Here is a 20,272-nt window from a genome sequence, read left to right as displayed (position 1 = left end):
AGCTTCCAAACCCCCCTGTCCATTGTGATGCCGAGCAAGCTGCTGTGGGTGCCCCTGCACAGGGCTTGGACCGAATGATCTCCAGAGGTCCCTTCCAACCCCCACCATTGTATGGTTCTTTGAGCAGGACTTGCCTCCTGGAAATACCTCTGGCAGCAGTGGAGGGGGGACAGGTCAGCAGTGAGGTTTGCATGCTGGTTTGGATGCCATGCTGATGAGGTCCTCCTTTTCTCCATCTCTGGTAGGTGTGCCCTTGTCCACGCAGTGGGGCCCTCAGGGCTATTTCTACCCCATCCAGATTGCACAGTATGGCTTGAGCCACTACAGCAAGAACCTGACAGAGAAGCCACCTCACATCGAGGTCTATGAGACAGCTGAAGAGAAGGACAAAGGCAGCAGGGCTGCAGACTGGACGGTGCCAAAAGGCTGCTCCTTGTCCACGGTGACAGACAAAGCCAAGCTCACCAGCGTCAAGCAGTTCATTGCACCAGGTGGGTGATGCTGAAGACCTGGTACCTAAACTCTGTCTGTTGATGTGCACAGGTGGGACCTGGGGAGCTTGCACTTGCTGGGATTGAGCTCCTTCCATTTATCTTTCATGACTAAAAAGGACATGGATCTGAGGGGGAGGGTCCAGAGAAAGACACAAAGATGATCTGGAGGATCTCTCCTATAAGAACAAACTGAGAGAGCTGGAGTTGTTCAGCCTGGAGAGGAGAAGGCTCTGGGGAGACATTAGAGCTTCGACTTGCTGGGATTGAGCTCTTTCCATTTATTCTCCAGGACTGAAAAAGATATGGATCTGTTGGAGAGGGTCCAGAGGAAGACACAAAGATGATCAGAGGGCTGGAGGACCTCTCCTGTAAGGACAGTCTGAGAGAGTAGGAGTTGTTCAGCCTGGAGAGGAGAAGGCTTTGAGGAGACCTTAGAGTAGTCTTCCTGAGGGGAGTTACAGGAGAGCTGGAGAGGGAATTGGGGTGGTAGAACAAGGGAGAATGGTTTGAAATAGGAGCAGAGTAGATTGAGGTTGGACATTAGGAAGAAGTTCTTTCCAGTGAGGGTGGTGAGACTCTGCAACAGGTTACCCAGAGTGCCTCATCCCTGAAAGTGTTTTAGAGCAGGCTGGATGAGGCCTTGAGCAAGCTGGTCTAGTGGGAAGTATCCCATGGCTAGATATCCTGAACTAGATGTTCTTTCAGGACCCTTCCAACCCAAGCCATTCTGTGATTCTTGGCTTCCTAACCTTAAGATCTCACCTGAGAATGCCATTTTGGCCACAACAACCCCAAGCAGCACTACTGGCTGGGGACAGAGTGTCTGGAGAGCAGCCAGGCAGAAAGGGATCTGAGGGTACTGGTAGATAGAAGCTGGACATGAGTCAGCAGTGTGCCCAGGTGGCCAAGAAAGCCAATGGCATCCTGGCCTAGATCAGGAGCAGTGTGGGCAGCAGGACAAGGGAGGTTATCCTGCCCCTGTACTCAGCACTGGTCAGGCCACATCTTGAGTCCTGTGTCCAGTTCTGGGCCACTCAATTCAAGAGAGATGTTGAGGTGCTGGAAGGTGTCCAGAGAAGGGCAGCAAAGCTGGTGAGGGGCCTGGAGCACAGCCCTGTGAGAAGAGGCTGAGGGAGCCTGGGGTGTGTAGCCTGCAGAAGAGGAGGCTCAGGGGTGACCTCATTGCTGTCTACAGATACCTGAAGGCAGATTGTAGCCAGGTGGGGTTGGTCTCTTCTGCCAGGCAAGCAGCAACAGAACAAGGGGACACAGCCTAAGACACAATCCTAAGAGGAGGATTCCTCTCTCCTAAGAGAGAGTGATTGACATTGGAATGGGCTGCCCAGGGAGGTGGTGGAGTCACCATCCCTGGAGGTGTTCAAGCAAAGCCTGGCTGAGGCACTTAGTGCCATGGTCTGGTTGATTGGATAGGGCTGGGTGCTAGGTTGGGCTGGATGATCTTGGAGGTCTCTTCCAACCTAGTTGATTCTGTGATGACATTTCTCTGCAGTTGTTCTGTTTTTGCCCCATCACAGCTTTTTAAGCACCACTGTAATGAAGAATGAGTGGGTTGTAGAATAGGATCACAGAATGCTTTAGATTGGAAGAGACCTTCGAGATCATCAAGTCCAACCACCAACCCAGCACTACTAGGTCACCACCAAACCGTGTCCCTCAGCACTGTATGTCCACAGCTTTCAAACCCCTCTAGAGGTGGAGACTCTACCACTGGGCTGGGCAGCCTAGGCCAGGCCTTCACAACCCTTTCTGTGAGGAAATTGTTTTTCATGTCCAACCTAAACCTCCCCTGGGGCAATTTGAGGCCATGTCCACTCGTTCTATCACTTCTTTGGGAGAAGAGACCCACTTCCACCTGGCTCCAGTCTCCTTCCAGGGAGTTGTAAAGAGCCAGAATGTCTCCCCTCAGCCTCCTCTTCTCCAGGCTGAAGAACCCCAGTTCCCAGCCCATGTGGAGGGTGATGAGAACCTGCAGTCACATTTCCTGAGCTTTTCAGCTCCACTCTCAAAATAGAATTAAAAAGAGAAAGGAGATGGAGCCAGTTGTGAAAGCTGGGAAATGAGGCTGCTGTGTGATAAGCAGATGCTGACTGATGATGATGATGATAAGGTCTGTTTTCAGCCTGCAGCAAGCAGACCACGTACAGCTCTCCCTCTGGTTGGACCTGAAATCTTCTTCATTGGAATGCAACTGTTTTGGCAAAATTTGAGGTCTTAGCTCTTCGTAACCCAAGTTCACTCAAACAAAGCAGCAAGAGGCAGCAGCTGCCCAGGTATTTGCAGAGGACTTGGAGAGGATGGTGAAGATCTGGAGCTGCACAGGGGCCCTTCTTCACCTGCAGAGGTGCAAGATGCATTGTGCCTCACAGCAGAGGGCTTCCAGTCCTCCCAGCATTGCTGTGGCCCCCTCTGGCCATGCTCCAACAGGTCCATGCCTCTGCTGAGCTGAGGACTCCAGAGCTGGCCCCAGCACTGCAGGTGAGGTCTCAGCAGAGCAGAGAGGCAGAATCCTCTCCCTGCCCCTGCTGCCCACACTGCTGGGGATCAGCTCAGGACAGGGCTGGGGCTGGGCTAGGAGCACTTGGTGCTGACTCCTCTGCAGCTTTGCATCCCCAGCACCCCCAAGTCCTTCTCCCACAGGGCTGCCCAGACAGACAGACTTCAGGGTGGTTCCTGTTGTCTCCTTAGCAGGGAAATTCATTATTTCAGGCAGGAGTTCCTTTCTGCTGGGACAGAGCCATTAATAAGGAGGTGATGAATTTCTCCTCAATCAATACCCATTAGAATTAACGAGTCCATTACTTAAAAAGACAATGAAGTCATTTTCTCTTGGCACCTTGGGCCTGGATCCCTGGGGAAAATAATGCTGAATGCTCTGGTGTCTTTGTAGTAGATAAATATGGTTAGAGGAGAGGCTGAAAACCTGCTCTGCATTCTCTCTGCATCCCCTCCTCTTAGGTGGCCTCAAGTAATGGATTTAGGGCACTCAGGGCAGCACAAACAACAGGAGCCTTCAGTTTTCCTTCTTACAACTCTTTTGTGCCCCTCTCTTACCATTCACTTCATTATCACACAACCATTTGTTTACCAGCAGCCATAAAACTCATTTGACAGCCATTGTGAGTGGGGGTTTGAATTAAGATTCTTCAGATGGTGGGTATCAAAGTTGTTGTTTTCTTCTCCCAGCCCAGATGCTGCTCTCCAAGACTCCCAAGGGGGGAAGCTTTTACTTTAAATGGTTGGAAAATGTGATGTTGAGTCAGAAAAAATGGACAGTGGTCATTAGTGCCCTACACGGTGTTGTAAAGTGGGATTGTCCCCCTGGACTGGGCACTGGTGAGACCACACCTCGAGTCCTGCTTTTATTTTTGGGCCTCCCTCTCCAAGAAGGACATTGAGGGGCTGGAGCAGGTTCAGAGAAGGGAAACTCAGCTGGTGAAGGGTCTGGGAAATAGGTCTGGTGAGGAGCAGCTGAGGAACCTGGGGTTGTTCAGCCTGGAGAAAAGAAGGCTGAGGGGAGACCTTCTGGCTCTATCATTCTGTGTTGATGGGACGACAGGGCTGGGTGATAGGTTGGACTGGATGATCTTGGAGATCTCTTCCAACCTGGTAGATTCTATGATTCTACAACTCCCTGAAAGGACTTCAGGTGGAGGTTGGTGGAGGTTGGTCTCCTCCTAAGGAGCAGGCAATAGGACAAGAGGAAATGGTCTCAAGTTGCACCAGGAGAAGTTTAGGTGGGACACAAGGAACAATTCCTTCCCCTTGAGGGTTGTCATGGCCTGGCCCAGGGCAGTGGTGGAGTCCCCATCCCTGAAAGGGTTCAAAGTCATGAAGATGTGGTGCTGAGGGGCATGACTTGGTGGTGACCTGGCAGTGCTGGGTTGATGGTTGCACTTGGTGATCTTGGAGGTCTTCTCCAACCTTAATGATTCCTTCCCTCTATGAAAACACCATGGATTAGTTTGGGAGAGTTCTGAGGGCCAAACTTGATGATCTTGGAGATCCTTTCCAACCTTAATGATTCCTTCCCTCTATGAAAACACCATGAATTAGTTTGGGAGAGTTCTGAGGGCCAAACTTGATGATCTTGGAGATCCTTTCCAACCTTAATGATTCCTTCCCTCTATGAAAACACCATGGATTAGTTTGGGAGAGTTCTCAGGGCCAAACTTGATGATCTTGGAGATCCTTTCCAACCTTAATGATTCCTTCCCTCTATGAAAACACCATGGATTAGTTTGGGAGAGTTCTCAGGGCCAAACTTGATGATCTTGGAGATCCTTTCCAACCTTAATGATTCCTTCCCTCTATGAAAACACCATGGATTAGTTTGGGAGAGTTCTGAGGGCCAAACTTGATGATCTTGGAGATCCTTTCCAACCTTAATGATTCCTTCCCTCTATGAAAACACCATGAATTAGTTTGGGAGAGTTCTGAGGGCCAAACTTGATGATCTTGGAGATCCTTTCCAACCTTAATGATTCCTTCCCTCTATGAAAACACCATGGATTAGTTTGGGAGAGTTCTCAGGGCCAAACTTGATGATCTTGGAGATCCTTTCCAACCTTAATGATTCCTTCCCTCTATGAAAACACCATGGATAGTTTGGGAGAGTTCTGAGGGCCAAACTTGATGATCTTGGAGATCTTTTCCAACCTAAATGATTCTATGAGGTGAGGAAAAGCCTTTGCCAAGCTGCCCATTAACTTGATGGTTGCACATAGAAACATTTCCAGGATGCTTGACCCATCAGGGTATAACAGAATGGAAACAGCTGCCTTCTAGAGGGGAATTTTATTCTCTGTGAAGGCTTTAATTGAAGATGACTTTCTCCTAAGTGTTCATCAGCCCTCTGAGCCTTCAGAGCTCCAGGATTCACACACAGCCTAACAGACTAATTAGCTCTTTGATCATCCCAGTAGAAGTGAGGGGAGAAGCTGATTTTACACATTGGAATGGAGCCTCCAGGAGAACGCTGGGATTCAGTCTGTGCTATTGCCTAGCAGCTTGATTTCAAGGGGAGGTTTAATTAAGCTGAGTTTTGCCCATGGAGAGGTTAATAAACGCTTCACCACCTTAGTCTTTTATGTTTGCTTCTTTCTTCTTTCTCTTTTTTTTATCCTTCTTGAAACTGATCACCCCCCACTAGTTTTTGGAACTGTCAGGTTGGGGAATTAAAAAGAGCAGTTTGGAATATCACAGAACCATGAAAGTCAGAAAAGACCTCCAAGATCATCAAGTCCAACCTTCAAAATTCTCCTAAACTAATCCATGCTGTTTCCATAGAGTCATGGAATCATTAAGACCTCCAAGATCATAAAATCCAGCTGTTAAAGAACACTGCCAGGTCACCACCAAACCATGTCCCTCAGCACCACATCTACCCAGCTTTGAAACCCTTCCCAGGTTGGAGACTCCACCACTATGCATGGCAGCCTGGGCCAAGTCTTCACAACTCTTTCCATGAAGAAGTTTTTCCTTGTGTCCAACCTAAACCTCCCCTGGGCCATGTCCTCTTGCCCTGTCACTTGTTCCTTGGGAGAAGACACCAACCCCCATCTGGCTCCAAACTCCTTTCAGGGAGCTATAGAGGGCCAGAAGGTCTCCCCTCAGCCTCCTCTCCTCCAGGCTGAACAAGTCTGGATCCCTCAGCCAGGGCAGCCTGGTCCAAGCCTTGACAACTCTTTCTGGGGACTTTTGGCCCTGCTCAGAAGTCTGTCCCCAGCTATCTTCTGGCCCCTTGAAGTCCTGAAAGGCCACCAGAAGGGTCTCACTGGAGCCTCTTCTTCTCCAGGCAGAACACCCTCAATTCTCTCAGCCTGACCGCCCAGCAGAAGGCTTCCAGCCCTCCCAGCATTGCTGTGGCCTCCTCTGTGACAGTGCAGAGGAGGAATGATTGAATTATTGATGGGCTGCTCTGAAAGCTTTTAGATGCTGCGTGGTAAGAGGGGTTGCTACACTCCGGAGCTTGGAGGCTTTGGGTCAAAGGAGGCTTTGTCACCAGGGACCAAGGCTTTGTTGGGTTGTTTTGCAGAGCACACGGAGGGGGTGGCTCTGCAGCTGGGGAACAGCCGAGATTTCATCATTTCTTTTGATCTCAAGTTCACCACCAACGGCAGCATCTCCGTGGTCCTGGAGACGACGGAGAAGAACCAGCTCTTCACCGTGCACTACGTCTCCAACACCCAGCTCATCGCTTTCAAGGACAGAGACATCTACTACGGCATCGGGCCCAGGACTAGCTGGAGCACCCTCACCAGGGACCTGGTCACCGACCTGCGGAAGGGCGTTGGCCTCTCCAACACAAAAGCTGTGAAGCAGACCAAAATCATGCCCAAGAGAGTGGTGAGGCTGGTAGCCAAGGGTAGAGGCTTCCTCGATAACGTCACCATCTCGGCCACCGCTCACATGGCAGCTTTCTTCGCTGCCAGCAACTGGCTGGTGAGGAACCAGGACGAGCGGGGTGGCTGGCCCATCATGGTGACGAGGAAGCTGGGGGAAGGCTTCAAGTCCTTGGACCCGGGCTGGTACTCAGCCATGGCTCAGGGCCAGGCCATCTCCACCTTGGTGCGGGCCTACCTGCTGACGAAGGAGCAGACGTTCCTGAGCTCGGCTCTGCGGGCCACGGCGCCCTACAAGCTGCCATCAGAGCAGCGCGGGGTGAAGGCTGTCTTCATGAACCGCCACGACTGGTACGAGGAGTACCCCACCTCGCCCAGCTCCTTCGTGCTCAACGGCTTCATGTACTCCTTAATCGGGCTTTATGACTTAAAAGAAACAGCTGGGGAGAAGCTGGGGCGGGAGGCCCGCGTCCTCTACGAGCGGGGCATGGAGTCCCTGAAGGCCATGCTCCCCCTCTACGACACCGGCTCAGGGACCATCTACGACCTTCGGCACTTCATGCTCGGCACCGCTCCCAACCTGGCCCGCTGGGACTATCACACCACCCACATCAACCAGCTCCAGCTCCTCAGCACCATAGATGAGTCGCCCATCTTCAAAGAGTTCGTCAGGAGGTGGAAGAGCTACCTGCGAGGCGGGCGGGCAAAGCACAACTAGAGCCTGCGCCCAGAGCCCTGGCGCCCGCCGCCTCGCCCAGCCACCGCGCCCCGGCTCCCAGCCCACCTTCGCTTCGGTTCTTCTAACTGACTCTCTCAAAAGAAGTGATCCTTAAAACTGATCTCCGGATGAAATCATTGCATTCCAGTGAGGGAAATCGTTTGGGTTCGAGGGGTGGGAGCTGAGAACTTCACCTGTCCTTGGTGCCCCACAGCAAAACGATCTGCACAAAGCCAAACCTCTTTGTGCTCTCGAGTTTGAAGGCCGGGGATGGGGTGGGGGGGGTGGGGGATGGATTCTTGGCTTTGGAGTTTTGTTTTTAACTTCTTTTGTTTCCCCTAGGAAAAGATTTGCAGAAGCCATACAGGTCTCTTAAGAAAAAACCCAACAAACAAAACCCAACAGAAAGTTCAGCACTTAACTTGCCTGAACAGTTAAGTTTGTGGCCTCTTGAAAATGGAGTTTGCTGTGGATGTGTTGGAGCAGCTGGTGTGGTGTAACTCTGCAAATGTGTGTTCTGCTCACGGCCTGGGTAGTGGACAGTGGCTCTTGAGAAGGATTGTTTGGTTTTTAATCTGGATTCCTCTTGTTGGTGGCAGGGGGGAGGTAAAAATCTTCACATTTGGATTCCTTTTTACCTATTTATGAAGATTTTTGGAGCTGTGTGGTTTCTTTGCAGGCAGGTGGATGGAAACTATGTGGAAGGGAACGTGCAGGCTTGGAAGTCACATCCCATAAGCACAACTTATGGACTGCACAAAGCCTGTGGCCACACTGCCCCCCTTGACAGAACCAAATTCACCATTGTCACCCATCAGCTTTGCTGGTGTCTTCTCCTCCTCCCTGGAAGCTGAAATTGCTCATCACGTAGCCCCTTGGTGTTTGTACTTTGGTTTATAGTGACACTGGAGAGGTTTATCTGAGCTTTGGCAACATGTCTTGGGTTCCCAAGCATGACGTGGGGCTTGTGAGCAGCACAGGAAACTGAGGTGGAATTAAGGGAAGTTCCTGTGGTGAGTTTTATTCTTAAGCTGCTTGAGTAATTCAAGCTTTTTAGAAGCTAAAGATGACCTCTAGAAGGCTTTCCAACTCCATGCGTGCTTCAGCACTAAATTTCACCTCTCTTTACTGTCTTACTCATGGTGTAAGGTGTCATCACATCTCCAGCAGGGGCTTCTTGGGTGAGCTTTGTCCTTCTGGCCCAGCCACACGAGCAGGGGCACCTGTGCAACAGCTGAACATGCACATCCCAACCCAAACTCTTACACTGGGCTGTTGTGATGCGGAGCAAACCAAGTGAAACCAAACCTAAGAAGAAACCAAGTGGTTTCTTCTTCCTGATTATCAATCCTTGACACTCACTGTTATTCTGCCTTCCTGGTTGATCCAGAAGAATAAAACCATCAGGGGTGGTCTGGTAGTGTCTCAAATGTCAGGTTCTCGACCCATTGAGACATTCTGGTGGTTGCTCTAAGTCCAAGGCTCAGTGTATTTGGGAAGGCCACATAGGAGCTTAGAGGTTGTTCGACTCATCTTGTAACACCTATGTGGAGGTGGAGATGAAGCTAAAGATGTTCATCTCAAGGACAGTTGATTCAGATCACAAGAAGGCTCGGCACAAGCACATTATGCATCTTGCTTTTATTGTTGTCCTCTCTCTTTTTTTGATGCTTTTTTGATGCTGTTTCTTGCAGAGATTGAAGCTGACTTTTTGATGCCTTGATCTTACCCAAGGCGTGCTGCAGTCACGTCAGTCAGTGAGAAGTGGATGTCCCAGCAGAAAGTTCAATACCAAAGGTAGCAGAGGTGACTTTGTGGTGTGGTGTTTTTCTCACGTGCCCACCTGTATACGCACACACAATCCCCACACAAATGTGCTTCCTTCCCCAGCTGGTCCTTGCTGCAGGCACACAAACAGCTTTCTCCTGCCTATTTCCACCATCTTTTGCCTTTTTGGCGTGTGGAGAAGCTGGAGAGACTCTAGGTAGTGCTCAAGAGATGGTATTGGTGCCTTACAGAGGCCACAACTGCCCCTTTGACTATTTCTTGACTAATGCTGTTGAGAAGTCATGGTGGTGTTGCTCATGCAGTGCTTTGGGACAGCCAATCTGGTTGGCTCTTCGTTGGATGGGTGAGCTTAGAAGTGTTGGATGGATAAGCTTAGAAGTGTTGCTTGGCCATGCCAACGTCACTGGTCCTGCCAGATCACCTTATCCCTACCCCCTTTGTGGAGGTGGCCAGTGCCTCGAGCAACCTGGTTTAGTGGAAGGTGCCCCTGCCCATGGCAGGGGGGTTGGAACTGGATGATCTTTAAGGTATCCTCCAACTTATGAATCTGTGAATCCTTACCATCACCCTTATGCTTCAGTTGGCCTTAGCACACATTGGCCTTCACCCAGTCACCACTGAGATTGTGGAGCTGAAGAGACTTCATGTGGGGTTTCTTCCATCGTTGTTTTTCATTGAGTTGAGCAGCAGAAGAGGGTTATTGGATGCTGGTGCCCTTAACTTCATCGAGATCACTTCAGTTGGGGATTTTATTTTGCTTTGTTCTCAGCCTTCAAACTGACAAAGGTCTTAGGGTCTAAGATCTTTCCCATCTTCTTGTACATAGACGTGATGGGGAGTGTGGTGCATGTAGGTGTACACCAACCAGTAGCACACAAGCACAACCATCCAGACGTGGCAGTGCTGTTTCTCTTGAGCCACCATTCAAGACACTGATGGAAAGCTGCTATATTCCTTCACCTTCTCGTGGTTATCTTCTGTCTTTTATCTTTCTTTTTGTTTTGTGTGTGTGTGATTTTTCTTTTGTTTGGTTTTTTTTTTTTTGGTCACATGTGGGCTCTAGACCATGTGTTAAATATGCAATAACTTGTTTACAGGATGCTCTGGTAAAGGGTGGTCCTTTGTGAAGCTGTACAGACTTTGCAGTTCAAGCACAATGTGCACACGTTAGTTTTCTATACGGCCAGAGGTGACTTTTTGCAGCGGGAGAGGTTCTACTATGTTTCTACACAGAGTTAAATGGCTTCAGCCTTTGTGCTTCATGGAAAAGCTGCTTTCTATGACTGTAAAATAAAGGTTTTTTATCATAAGAGATACAAGGAGGTGTCTTGGTGCCTTCTGTCTGTACCTTCTGCTCTACCAAGGGCTGGACGTGAAGTCCCGAGGAGCAGTTTGTAGAGTTATGGCATCATGGAGTGATGGAGTCAGGGAGTCATCGAGTCAGGGAGTCATTGAATCGTGGAGAGATGGAGTCAGGGAGTCATTGAATTGTGGAGAGATGGAGTCAGGGAGTCATTGAATCGTGGAGAGATGGAGACAGGGAGTGATGGAGTCAGGGAGACATCGAATGGTGGAGTGATGGCGTCAGGGAGTCATTGAATCATGGAGAGATGGAGACAGAGTCATCAAATTGTGGAGTGATGGAGACAGTCATCAAATTGTGGAGTGGTGGAGTCAGGGAGTCATAAAATAATGGAGAGATGGAGACAAGGAGTCATCAAATTGTGGAGAGATGGAGTCAGGGAGTGATGGAGTCAGGGAGTCATCAAATCATGGAGTGATGGAGTCAGGGGGTCATAGAATTATGGAGTCATGGAATCATCAAATCATGGAATTATGGAGTCATGGAATCGTGGAGTCAGGGAGTCATAGAATTATGGAATCTTGCAGTCATAGAATCTTGGAATTGTGGGGTCATAGAATCACGGAGACAAAATCAGAGTCTTGGAGTCAAGCAGTCATAGAATCATGGAATCATAGAATCTTGGAGACAGAGAATCATAGGGTCATAAAATCACAGAATCATGGAGTTATGGAGTCATGAAATCACAGAGTCTTGGAGTCATGGAGACCAAGAATTATAGAATTATGGAGTCATAAAATAATTGAGTCTTGGTGTTACGGAGTTATCAAATCATAGAATCTTGGAGTCATGGAGTCAAAGAATCATGGAATCATAGAATCTCAGAGTCAGGGAGTCAAAGAACCATGGAATCATAGAATCTCAGAGTCAGGGAGTCAGAGAATCATGGGGTCAGAAAATCTAGAATCATGGAGTTAGGGAGCCACGAAATCATAGAATTATGGCATCATGGAGTCGTAAAATCATAGTCATGGAGTCATAGAATCTTGGAGTTAGGAGTCCTAGAATCATGGAATCATAGAGTCTCAGAGGCATAAAACCATAGAGTCATAGAATCTTGCAGTCATGGAGTCATAAAATCACAGAGTCTTGGAGTTATAGAGTCACAGAACCTTGGAGACATGGATACACAGAATCTTGGAGTCATGGAGTCATAGAATCAGAGAGGAGGTTGATGTCCCATCTCTGGACCTGTTGCAGGTCAAGTTGTTTGGGGCTGTGAGCAACCTGCTCTAGTTGCAGCTGTCCCTGCTGACCGCAGGGGGATGGACTGGATGAGCTTGAAAGGTCCCTTCCCACCCAAACCAGTCTGTGGTTCTTTGATGACTAAATGCATCTTCTGTTGTCTATGATTTTCCTTAAAGGACAATTTTAAGTGGTCACTAAAAACATCCTAAGACAACAGGAGGTGGGCTGAGGTTGCCAGTCGTGTGCAAGGACTCACCACTCTTAATTCCTGTTTTCAGCTAAATATAGATAAAGTCCTATCAAAATTCTCCCTCAAATGGGGATTGAGGTCACCTCTGTCTTGACCATTCCACGCCTAAAATGACACTTTCCACCCTGGTGCAGAAACACTGGTGAGAAATCGATGCCTCAGTGGCTTGGAGGTGTCACCAGCACCCCAAATGCCATGTTTTGACTTGGTCATAACTAATTTTTCCTGACAGAAACACCACAGAAGAAAACTTCTGGAGCTGGGCAGAGCTTCAGGAGTTGGCTCCTGACTGCCTGGGCGACGATACTGAGTTTGTGTGACTTGGCAGTTTGTTCCAAATGTGGGAATCAAAAATAGCAGTGGTTTGAAATATGTTGTCTGGGTGATGAATTCAAGTGTTTGCTGCTCAGTTTGTGGTGAAAGGAGACACATTTACCATCTGCCTGCAGGGACTGATAACTCCCATCCACGCCTTGCGCTTCCGGAACCTTCAGCAGCTGCTGCTGCACTTGGCTGATCTCCTCTAGCAGCATCAGGAGCTGTTGAAATGTCAAACTCTGGGTGTTTCAGCCTAGTCAACGAGGTGGAGCTTTGTGGTGGTGAAGGGCAAGTATTGAAAGACCTCCTGGCACTCACCAGCTCCAATCAGAGAATCACAGAATCTTTGAATGCCTTAGGTTGGAGGGGACCTTAGAGATTATCTGCTCCAACCTCCCTGCCGTGGGCAGAGATACCTCTCTCGACTAGGCTCAGCTGCTCCAGGCCTCATGTAACCTGGCCTTGAACACCCCCAGCAAGGAGGCATCCACAACCTGCCTGGGCAGCCTGTTGCAAAGTCTCACCACCCTTGTACCAAAGCCTAAACCTACTGTCCCTCAGCTGCAAACCATTCCTCCTCATCTTGCCACTGGACACCCTGAGGAAGAGTCCTTCTCCAGCCTTCCTGCAGGATCCCTTCAGGTAAGAGCTCATCTTGGGCAATGTGTGTGTCTCTAAGCAACTCGCTGGGAAGAAGTGAGGCTGGGGGATCCCCATGAGGTTCAACAGGGCTGAGTGCAGGGTGCTGCAGCGGGTTGGGGCAGCCCCTGGTATCAGCACAGGCTGTGGGCTGCGGAGAAGGACTTGGGGATGCTGGAGGGTGAAAAGCTGAACCTGGGATGCTTCCACCTGCACAAACTTAGAGGAGAACAGAGGAGGTGTTTCAGGTGGCACAGGACAGCATATTGGCCTAACAGCATGAGCAACCCTGTGGAGAAGGAGTTGGGGGTGCAAAGCTGGAGATGAGCTAGCACTGAGTACTCCCAGCCTAGCCCCAGCTGTGTCCTGGACTGATACCCACAGTGTGGGCAGTAGGGGCAGGGAGGGGATTCTGCCTCTATGCTCTGCTCAGACCTCACCTGCAGTGCTGGGGCCAGCTCTGGAGTCCTCGGCACAGCATAGACATGGACCTGTTGGAGCAGGGCCAGAGGAGGCCAGAGCAATGCTGTGAGGGCTGGAAGCCCTCTGCTGTGAGGCCAGGCTGAGAGAGTTGGGGTTGTTCAACCTGGAGAAGAGATTGCCATGATGACTCAGGATGTTCTGGCTCCTTTCCAGATGGGAAATGAAACTACACTTTGCATGGTGTCCTCTGAGAGCCACAGAATCACTTAGATTGGAAAAGGCCTTCAAGATCATCAAGTCCAAGCGTTACCAAAGCAACCAGGATCCCTCTGGCAATGTGAGACCTCCAAAAAGTGAGACCTTCAGCATCCAAAATACATTGGCCATGAACAATTTCTTTCCCCTGAGGGCTGTCAAGGCCTGGCCCAAGCTGTCCAGGGCAGTGATGGAGTCCCTGTCTCTGGATTCATAGACTCATAGAATGGTTTAGGTTGGAAGGGACCTCAAAGTCTAGTTCCAATCCCCCACCATAGGCAGGGACACCTCCCACTGGAACAGGTTGCTCAAGGCCTCATCCAGCCTGGCCTTGAACACCTCCAGGGAGGGAGCAGCCACAACCTGCCTGGGCAACTCGTCCCAGTGTCTCACCACCCTCATTCCTGCACCTTCAGTCTGGAGAAAGGTGTCTGGTGTGTGAATGGACTTACTGCTTAAACCACCTTTCCTGTGTCCAGAGAAGGGCAGTGAAGCTGGTGAAGGGGCTGGAGAACAGGTCTGGTGAGGAGCAGCTGAAGGAGCTGGGGTTGCTCAGCCTGGAGAAGAGAAGGCTGAGGCTGTCTCAAACTCCCTGAAGGGAGGCTGGAGCCAGGTGGGAGTTGGTCTCTTCTCTCAGACAGCAAGTGACAGGATGAGAAGAAATGGCCTTAGGTTGCCCCAGGGGAGGTTTAGGATGAACATGAGGAACAATCTCTTCCCCTTGAGGGTTGTCAAGGCCTGGCCCAAGCAGCCCAGGGCAGTGATGGAGTCCCCATCCCCGGAGGGGTTCCAAAGCCATGGAGGTGTGGTGCTGAGGACCGTGGCTTGGTGGTGAGCAGGCAGTGCTGGGTCAGTGGTTGGACTCTGTGAGCTTGCAGGGTTTTTCCAAGCAGTTCCACGATCCTGAGCCTCCAAATAGATTTATTTGTGCAAAGCCCATTAGTGGGAGAGGAAGAAGAAAACCCAAGAGAAGCCAGCTAGGATGGGTGGAGAACAGTAACCCATTAAGGTGATCATCAAGAAGCCTTTTGATGGAAATCCCAGCTCTTTCTCCCCAGCCCTTACCTGGATCTCATTCACTGCTCCCATCTATTCCACTGTAGCTTTTTGTTGTTGTTGTTTTTCACCCTGGGCTTTGTTTGAACAACCAAATGTCAGCAGAAGCAGCTGGTGGGAAATGGCATTTCCCTCTGCCCGGGGAGCCGCTGGAGCCAGCCCTGAGCTGCTTAGGGAGAATTAAAGATCAATTCAGGGTATTAGCGCTGCCTGCACCCGGCCAGCCTGCCTGCGGGGCTGGGCAGGCAACCAGCCTGCCAGCTAGACAGCCACTGAGGGCTGGGTTAGGGATGGGGGTGAGTTGAGTGTGGCCAGCAGGTCAAGGGAGGTTCTTCTCACACAATTGTTTTGGTTGGAAAAGATGTCTAAGGTCACCGAGTCCCAACTCTGCTCTGCCTTGGTGAGGTCACAGCTGCAGTACTGGGTCCAGGTCTGGGTTCCCTAATTCAAGAGGCAGGGAACTACTTGAGAGAGTCCAGTGGAGGCTCAAAAGGTGCTGAGGGGCCTGGAGCATCTCTGTGAGGAGGAAAGGCTGAGAGCCCTGGGGCTGGTGAGCCTGGAAAAGAGCAGCCCCAGAGGGGATCTGCTCAGTGCTCAGCAAGAGCTAAAGGGTGGAGGCCCATGGACAGGATGAGGGACAATGGGCACAAACTGGGACCCACGAGGTTCCACCTAGAGATGGGGAGGAACTTCTTTGGTGTGAGGGTGTTGGAGCCCTGGAGCAGACTGCCCAGAGGTTGTGGAGTCTCCTGCTCTGGAGAGCTTCCAAACCCTCCTGGCTGTTGTGATCCTTAGCAAGCTGCTGTTGGTGCCCCTGCTGGAGCAGGGGGGTTGGCCTGAATGATCTCCAGAGGTCTCTTCCAACCCCCACCATGCTGGGATGCAGGGCTTTCCCCCATGAAGTCCCAAAATTCCAGCAAGGATTTGGCTCCTCTCCCGTGCTGTGGCTTCTCAGCACTCCCTGCCTTCCTGGCTGTTTTCCACGGGCACTCCCTGAGCCATCCCTGCTGCCCTGTGGCCTCCAAACCTGGAACAGGAACATCAGCACTGGCACCTCCTGCAATCTCACACACCCTGGAAGCAGAAGGTGTCAGCATAATCGTTTCATAATTAAAAACATTAATTAGGGCAGGCTGGAGCCAGGAATGTGCTGCATGAGCTGGGCTAGGTCAGTGGCTGGAGCTGGCTGCTTGCTAGGGCCAAGGTGGGCAGGTGGGCACCCCATGCCTGGGGGTGGTGATTTTGGCTGCACCCTCCTCTTTCCTTCCCCTTGAGTGCTATCAAGGCCTGGCCCAGGCTGCCCAAGGAGGTGGTGGAGTCCCCACCCCTGGAGGGAGGTTTCAAAGCTGTGGAGATGTGGTGCTGAGAGACATTGGTTTAGTGGTGACCTGGCAGTGCTGGGTGATGGTTGGACTCCATGATCCCAAAGGTCTCTTCCAACCAAAACCATTCTGTGATTCCATGACCCTGCTTTCCCCCATTGCTGTTGCTCCCAGTGATTCCTGCTAACCCTTTCCTGGCCCTGCCTGCAGCCAAGAGCTGCTAGTGCCAGGGGAGTCTTGGCATGCTGAGGACACAGGGGCAGGTCCCACGGGCAGCACATTCCATCAGCTCCCACCAAAGTGGGGGAGGTCACCCACAAATGTTTTGCTGTTCTGCAAGTCAGGGACATCATGAGCTCCAGCACAAGGTCTGGAACAGCTGATTGTCCTCATTCAGAACAGCTCCAGCTCACAACAACTCGTTTTAGAGACAATGAGTCCCTTTTATGGGGGGCAAAAAACAACTGGGCCCAGCAGAACAAACCATCACATTCCTGTTCCACAGTTGTCACCTTCTGAATGGTCCCTTGTTGGTATCTGCACTGTGGTCGTGATCAGCAGCACTGACTGGCAGCAGTGTCTGCTGCTAAGTCCTGTGTAGTATCTTCAGTGATGATCTGAATGAGGGGATTGAGTCCACCAAGTTGGGAGCAAGTCTTGATCTGCTGGAGGGCAGGAGGGCTCTGCAGAGGGACCTGGACATGCTGGTTGGGAGAGTGAAGTCCAACACCATGAGTTTTAACAACAGCCCCATGCAGTGCTGCAGGCTGGGGACAGAGTGGCTGAGAGCAGTCAGGCAGAGAGGGAGATGAGGGTACTGGTCAATAGGCAACTGAACATGAGCCACCAGTGTGCCCAGGTGGCCAACAGAGCCAGTGGCATCCTGTCTTGTATCAGGAGCAGTGTGGCCAGCAGGACCAGGGAGGTCATTCTGCCCCTGTACTCTGCACTGCTCAGGCCACACCTTGAGTGCTGTGTCCAGTTCTGGGCCACTCAATTTAAGAAAGATGTTGAGGTGCTGGAATGTGCCCAGAGAAGAGCAGCAAGGCTGGGGAGGGGCCTGGAGCACAGCCCTGTGAGGAGAGGCTGAGGGAGCTGGGGGTGTGCAGCCTGCAGAAGAGGAGACTCAGGGCTGACCTCACTGCTGTCTGCAACTACCTGAAAGGAGATTGTAGCCAGGTGGGGCTGGGCTCTTCTGCCAGGCACCCAGGGACAGAGCAAGAGGGTACAGCCTCAAGCAGTGCCAGGGCAGGTTCAGGCTGGATGTTAGGGAGTTCCTCCCAGCAAGAGTGATTGGCATTGGAATGGGCTGCCCGGGGGGGTGGTGGAGTCCCCGTTCCTGGAGATGTTTAAGAGGAGGTTGGATGAGGCACTTAGTGCCATGGTTTAGTTAATGAGAAGCTGTTAGGTGCTAGGTTGGACTCGATGGTCTCAGAGGTCTTTTCCAACCTGGTTAATGCTGTGACTCTGTGAAAGGTCACAGAATCACAGAATGGTCTGGGCTGGAGAAGTTCTTTGTTACTCCCATGGGATTTGGGGCTGCACAGACCTTCACCTGAGGTCTCCTGCTGGCTTGGTGCTGTGCCCACAAAGCCTTTATCCAGGGCAATGTCCTCGGAGGCAGCCGAGCTGGGAGCTTCCCCTCTGCAAGTGCCTCCTCCCAGGGCTTTGACCGCAGGAGCAAGAGCCAGGAGAAGCTCTGGGCTGGTTTGTGCTTGCTGCTGCTTTCCAGACCCCCAGGGCATTCTGCGCTCATGGCTGCGTCTCAGCTCAGTTCCTAAACGTCCTCACATCGCACCAGAGGACTTTTAGGTTGGACATTAGAAGAACCTTCTTCACTGAAAGGGTTCTCAAACACTGGAACAGGCTGCCCAGGGAGGAGGTTGAATCCTCATCCCTTGGGGGATTTAAAAGATGCAGCCATGTGGTGCTGAGTGACTCCCATTGGCACCAGCCTTGGTAGACTTGGAGAATGGTTGGACCCTGTGATCTTAAAGGGCTTTTCCAACCCAGTCTATTCTGTGATTGCATGATCCTGTTTTGTTACAAACCCCAGAGCTGCTGCTCAGCCATTCAGCACTGGGAGGCCTCCACCAGTTTGAACCTGGCTGTCCCCAGCCACATGGGAGACCCCACAGAACTGGGGCAACCTTTGCAAAGGCTGAACCCCCTAGTTCTGGAGACAGGAGCTTTCCCAGGCTGCTTGTCTGTGGTGCTGAGAAGAAAGTCCTGCCTTGGGCTAGAGGTTGTGGTGGAAGTGGGGTTGAAGTCCTCAGGGATAAAACCTCTGCAGATAGAGCTGCTGGTGCTGGATGAGCCTCCAGTGGCCTGGATTCTCTGAGGGGCTGGTGGCAATGGTGGTGTCAAAACAATGAGAAGCCACTGGAAAGAGCTTCATGGTTTTACTGCAGCTTGGCAGCAGATTTCATCCTTTTCCACCTCGTTTGAGCGGCTGCAGCTCATAAACCCGGCTGGGCCAGAGACACAGTGGAGTAAATCTGCACTTTGGGCTCTGTGGTCAATGGGGTGGAGCAAAAAAAGAGCCCAGGAGCTGGTTTCAAACACACTCTCTGTGCCAGAAGTTGCTCTCCTGACCCATAGCCCTGCCAGGATGGGGGAAGTCAGTGATAAGCTATCCCCTGCCCCATTGCCTGCAAAGTCGATCCTGATTTTGGGCCAGTTTGCTGGTAAAGGAAGAAGAATGCAGGAGCTGTGGGTGACCCAGAGGGGAACCAGTTAGACAATCACAGAAGGGTTTGGGTGGGAAGGGACCTCTAGAAGTCATCTAGTCCAGTCCCCCTGCAGTCAGCAGGGACATGTGCAACCAGAGCAGGTTGCTCAGAGCCCCACCTAACCTGCCCTAGAATGATGCCAGGCATGGGGCATCTCCCACCTCTCTGGGCACCTTGGGCCAGGTTCTCACCACCCTCAGAGTCAAACATTTCTTCCTTCTGTCCTTGTCCTGCCCCAACAAGCCTCGACACAAAAGTCTGTCCCCCGCTTTCTGACTGACCCCTTGAAGCTCTAAAAGGCCAGCAGAGGGTCTCCCTTGAGCCTTCTCTTCACCAGGCTGAACAATCTCAACTCTCTCAGCCTGGCCTCACAGCAGAGGGCTTCCAGCCCTCCCAGCATTGCTCTGGCCCCACTCCAACAGGTCCCTGTCTCTCTTGTGCTGAGGACTCCAGAGCTGGCCCCAGCACTGCAGGTGAGGTCTGAGCGGAGCACATCAGAGGGTCAGAATCCCCTCCCGGCCCACACTGCTGGGGATCAGCTCGGGATAGGGCTGGGGCTGAGCTGGGAGTGCTCTGTGCTGGCTCACCTCCAGCTTTGCACCCTCCCAGCACCCACAGACCCTCTCCACAGGGCTGCTCTCCAGTCCTTCATCCCCAGCCTGTGTTGACCCTAGGATTTGCCCCAGCCCAGGTGCATGACCTTGCCCTTGGCCTTGTGGAACTTCATGAGGCTCCCATGGGCCTGCTTCTCCAGCGTGCCCAGGTCCCTCTGGATGGATCCCATCCCTCAGATGGGAACCTTGGTGTCACCTGCAAGCTTGCTGAAGTCCCGCTCGACCCCACACTTGATCCCACACCCAGCGCAGGGTCATGGTGCTTACACCCAGAAACCCATGTCAGAGGCAGCTCCCTTGTGATTAAAAAGCAGGTTTAGTGCTGCACCTTCTCCAGCCCTGATTTCAAAGGACCCTTTTAGCTTCTTCCCATGACCTGTGAGCGTTACACTTGGCTCCAGTTCCTGCAGTTACTTAAGAAGCCAGGAGCAACGCCCGGGCCTCCCTCTGCAGCCACTCCGTGTTGTGAAACCCGTTACCAACGGCTGCAGAGGGGCTGACAGCCTGAGTTTTGCAGCCAGCACACACCAGGTGGCTCCTGCTGCGTGGTGCCTGAGCTGAGGGACCCCATCACCCCGCTGGGAATGGTGTAAGAGCTGCAGGATAAAAAAGAATGGAGGATTTCTTGGGGTGGAGAGGGGCTAAGAGGTTGAGTTTTGCAGCCAGCAGAGAGGTGGGGGCTGCTGGTGGCTCCTGCTGCGTGGTGGCCGAGCAGAGGGTCCCCATCACCCTGCTGGGATGATGTAAGAG

General features: G+C 51.6%; 1 protein-coding gene across 9 annotated transcripts in view; it reads left to right on the top strand.

Annotated features, from left to right (window-relative positions):
• The window catches only part of GLCE (glucuronic acid epimerase), a 56,024-nt gene extending 45,343 nt beyond the window's left edge, over nucleotides 1-10,681 (top strand). For 8 of the 9 annotated variants that reach the window (XM_064157856.1, XM_064157857.1, XM_064157862.1 and 5 more), the window contains 2 exons: nucleotides 246-491; nucleotides 6,550-8,231. In XM_064157856.1, coding sequence (XP_064013926.1) covers nucleotides 246-491; nucleotides 6,550-7,574 — 1,271 coding nt within the window. In that variant the 3' untranslated portion in view covers nucleotides 7,575-8,231. Of the gene's footprint in view, nucleotides 1-245; nucleotides 492-6,549; nucleotides 8,232-9,268 lie in introns of those variants that run through there. The other variant, XR_010305396.1, reaches the window with a different exon arrangement.
• Nucleotides 10,682-20,272: the final 9,591 nt, after the last annotated feature.

The sequence above is a fragment of the Pogoniulus pusillus genome, chromosome 17 (genome assembly GCF_015220805.1).
Source record: "Pogoniulus pusillus isolate bPogPus1 chromosome 17, bPogPus1.pri, whole genome shotgun sequence".
NCBI lineage: Eukaryota > Metazoa > Chordata > Aves > Piciformes > Lybiidae > Pogoniulus > Pogoniulus pusillus.
Note: the sequence above shows the minus strand (reverse complement) of the source record. Positions and strands in the feature narration are given on the sequence as shown.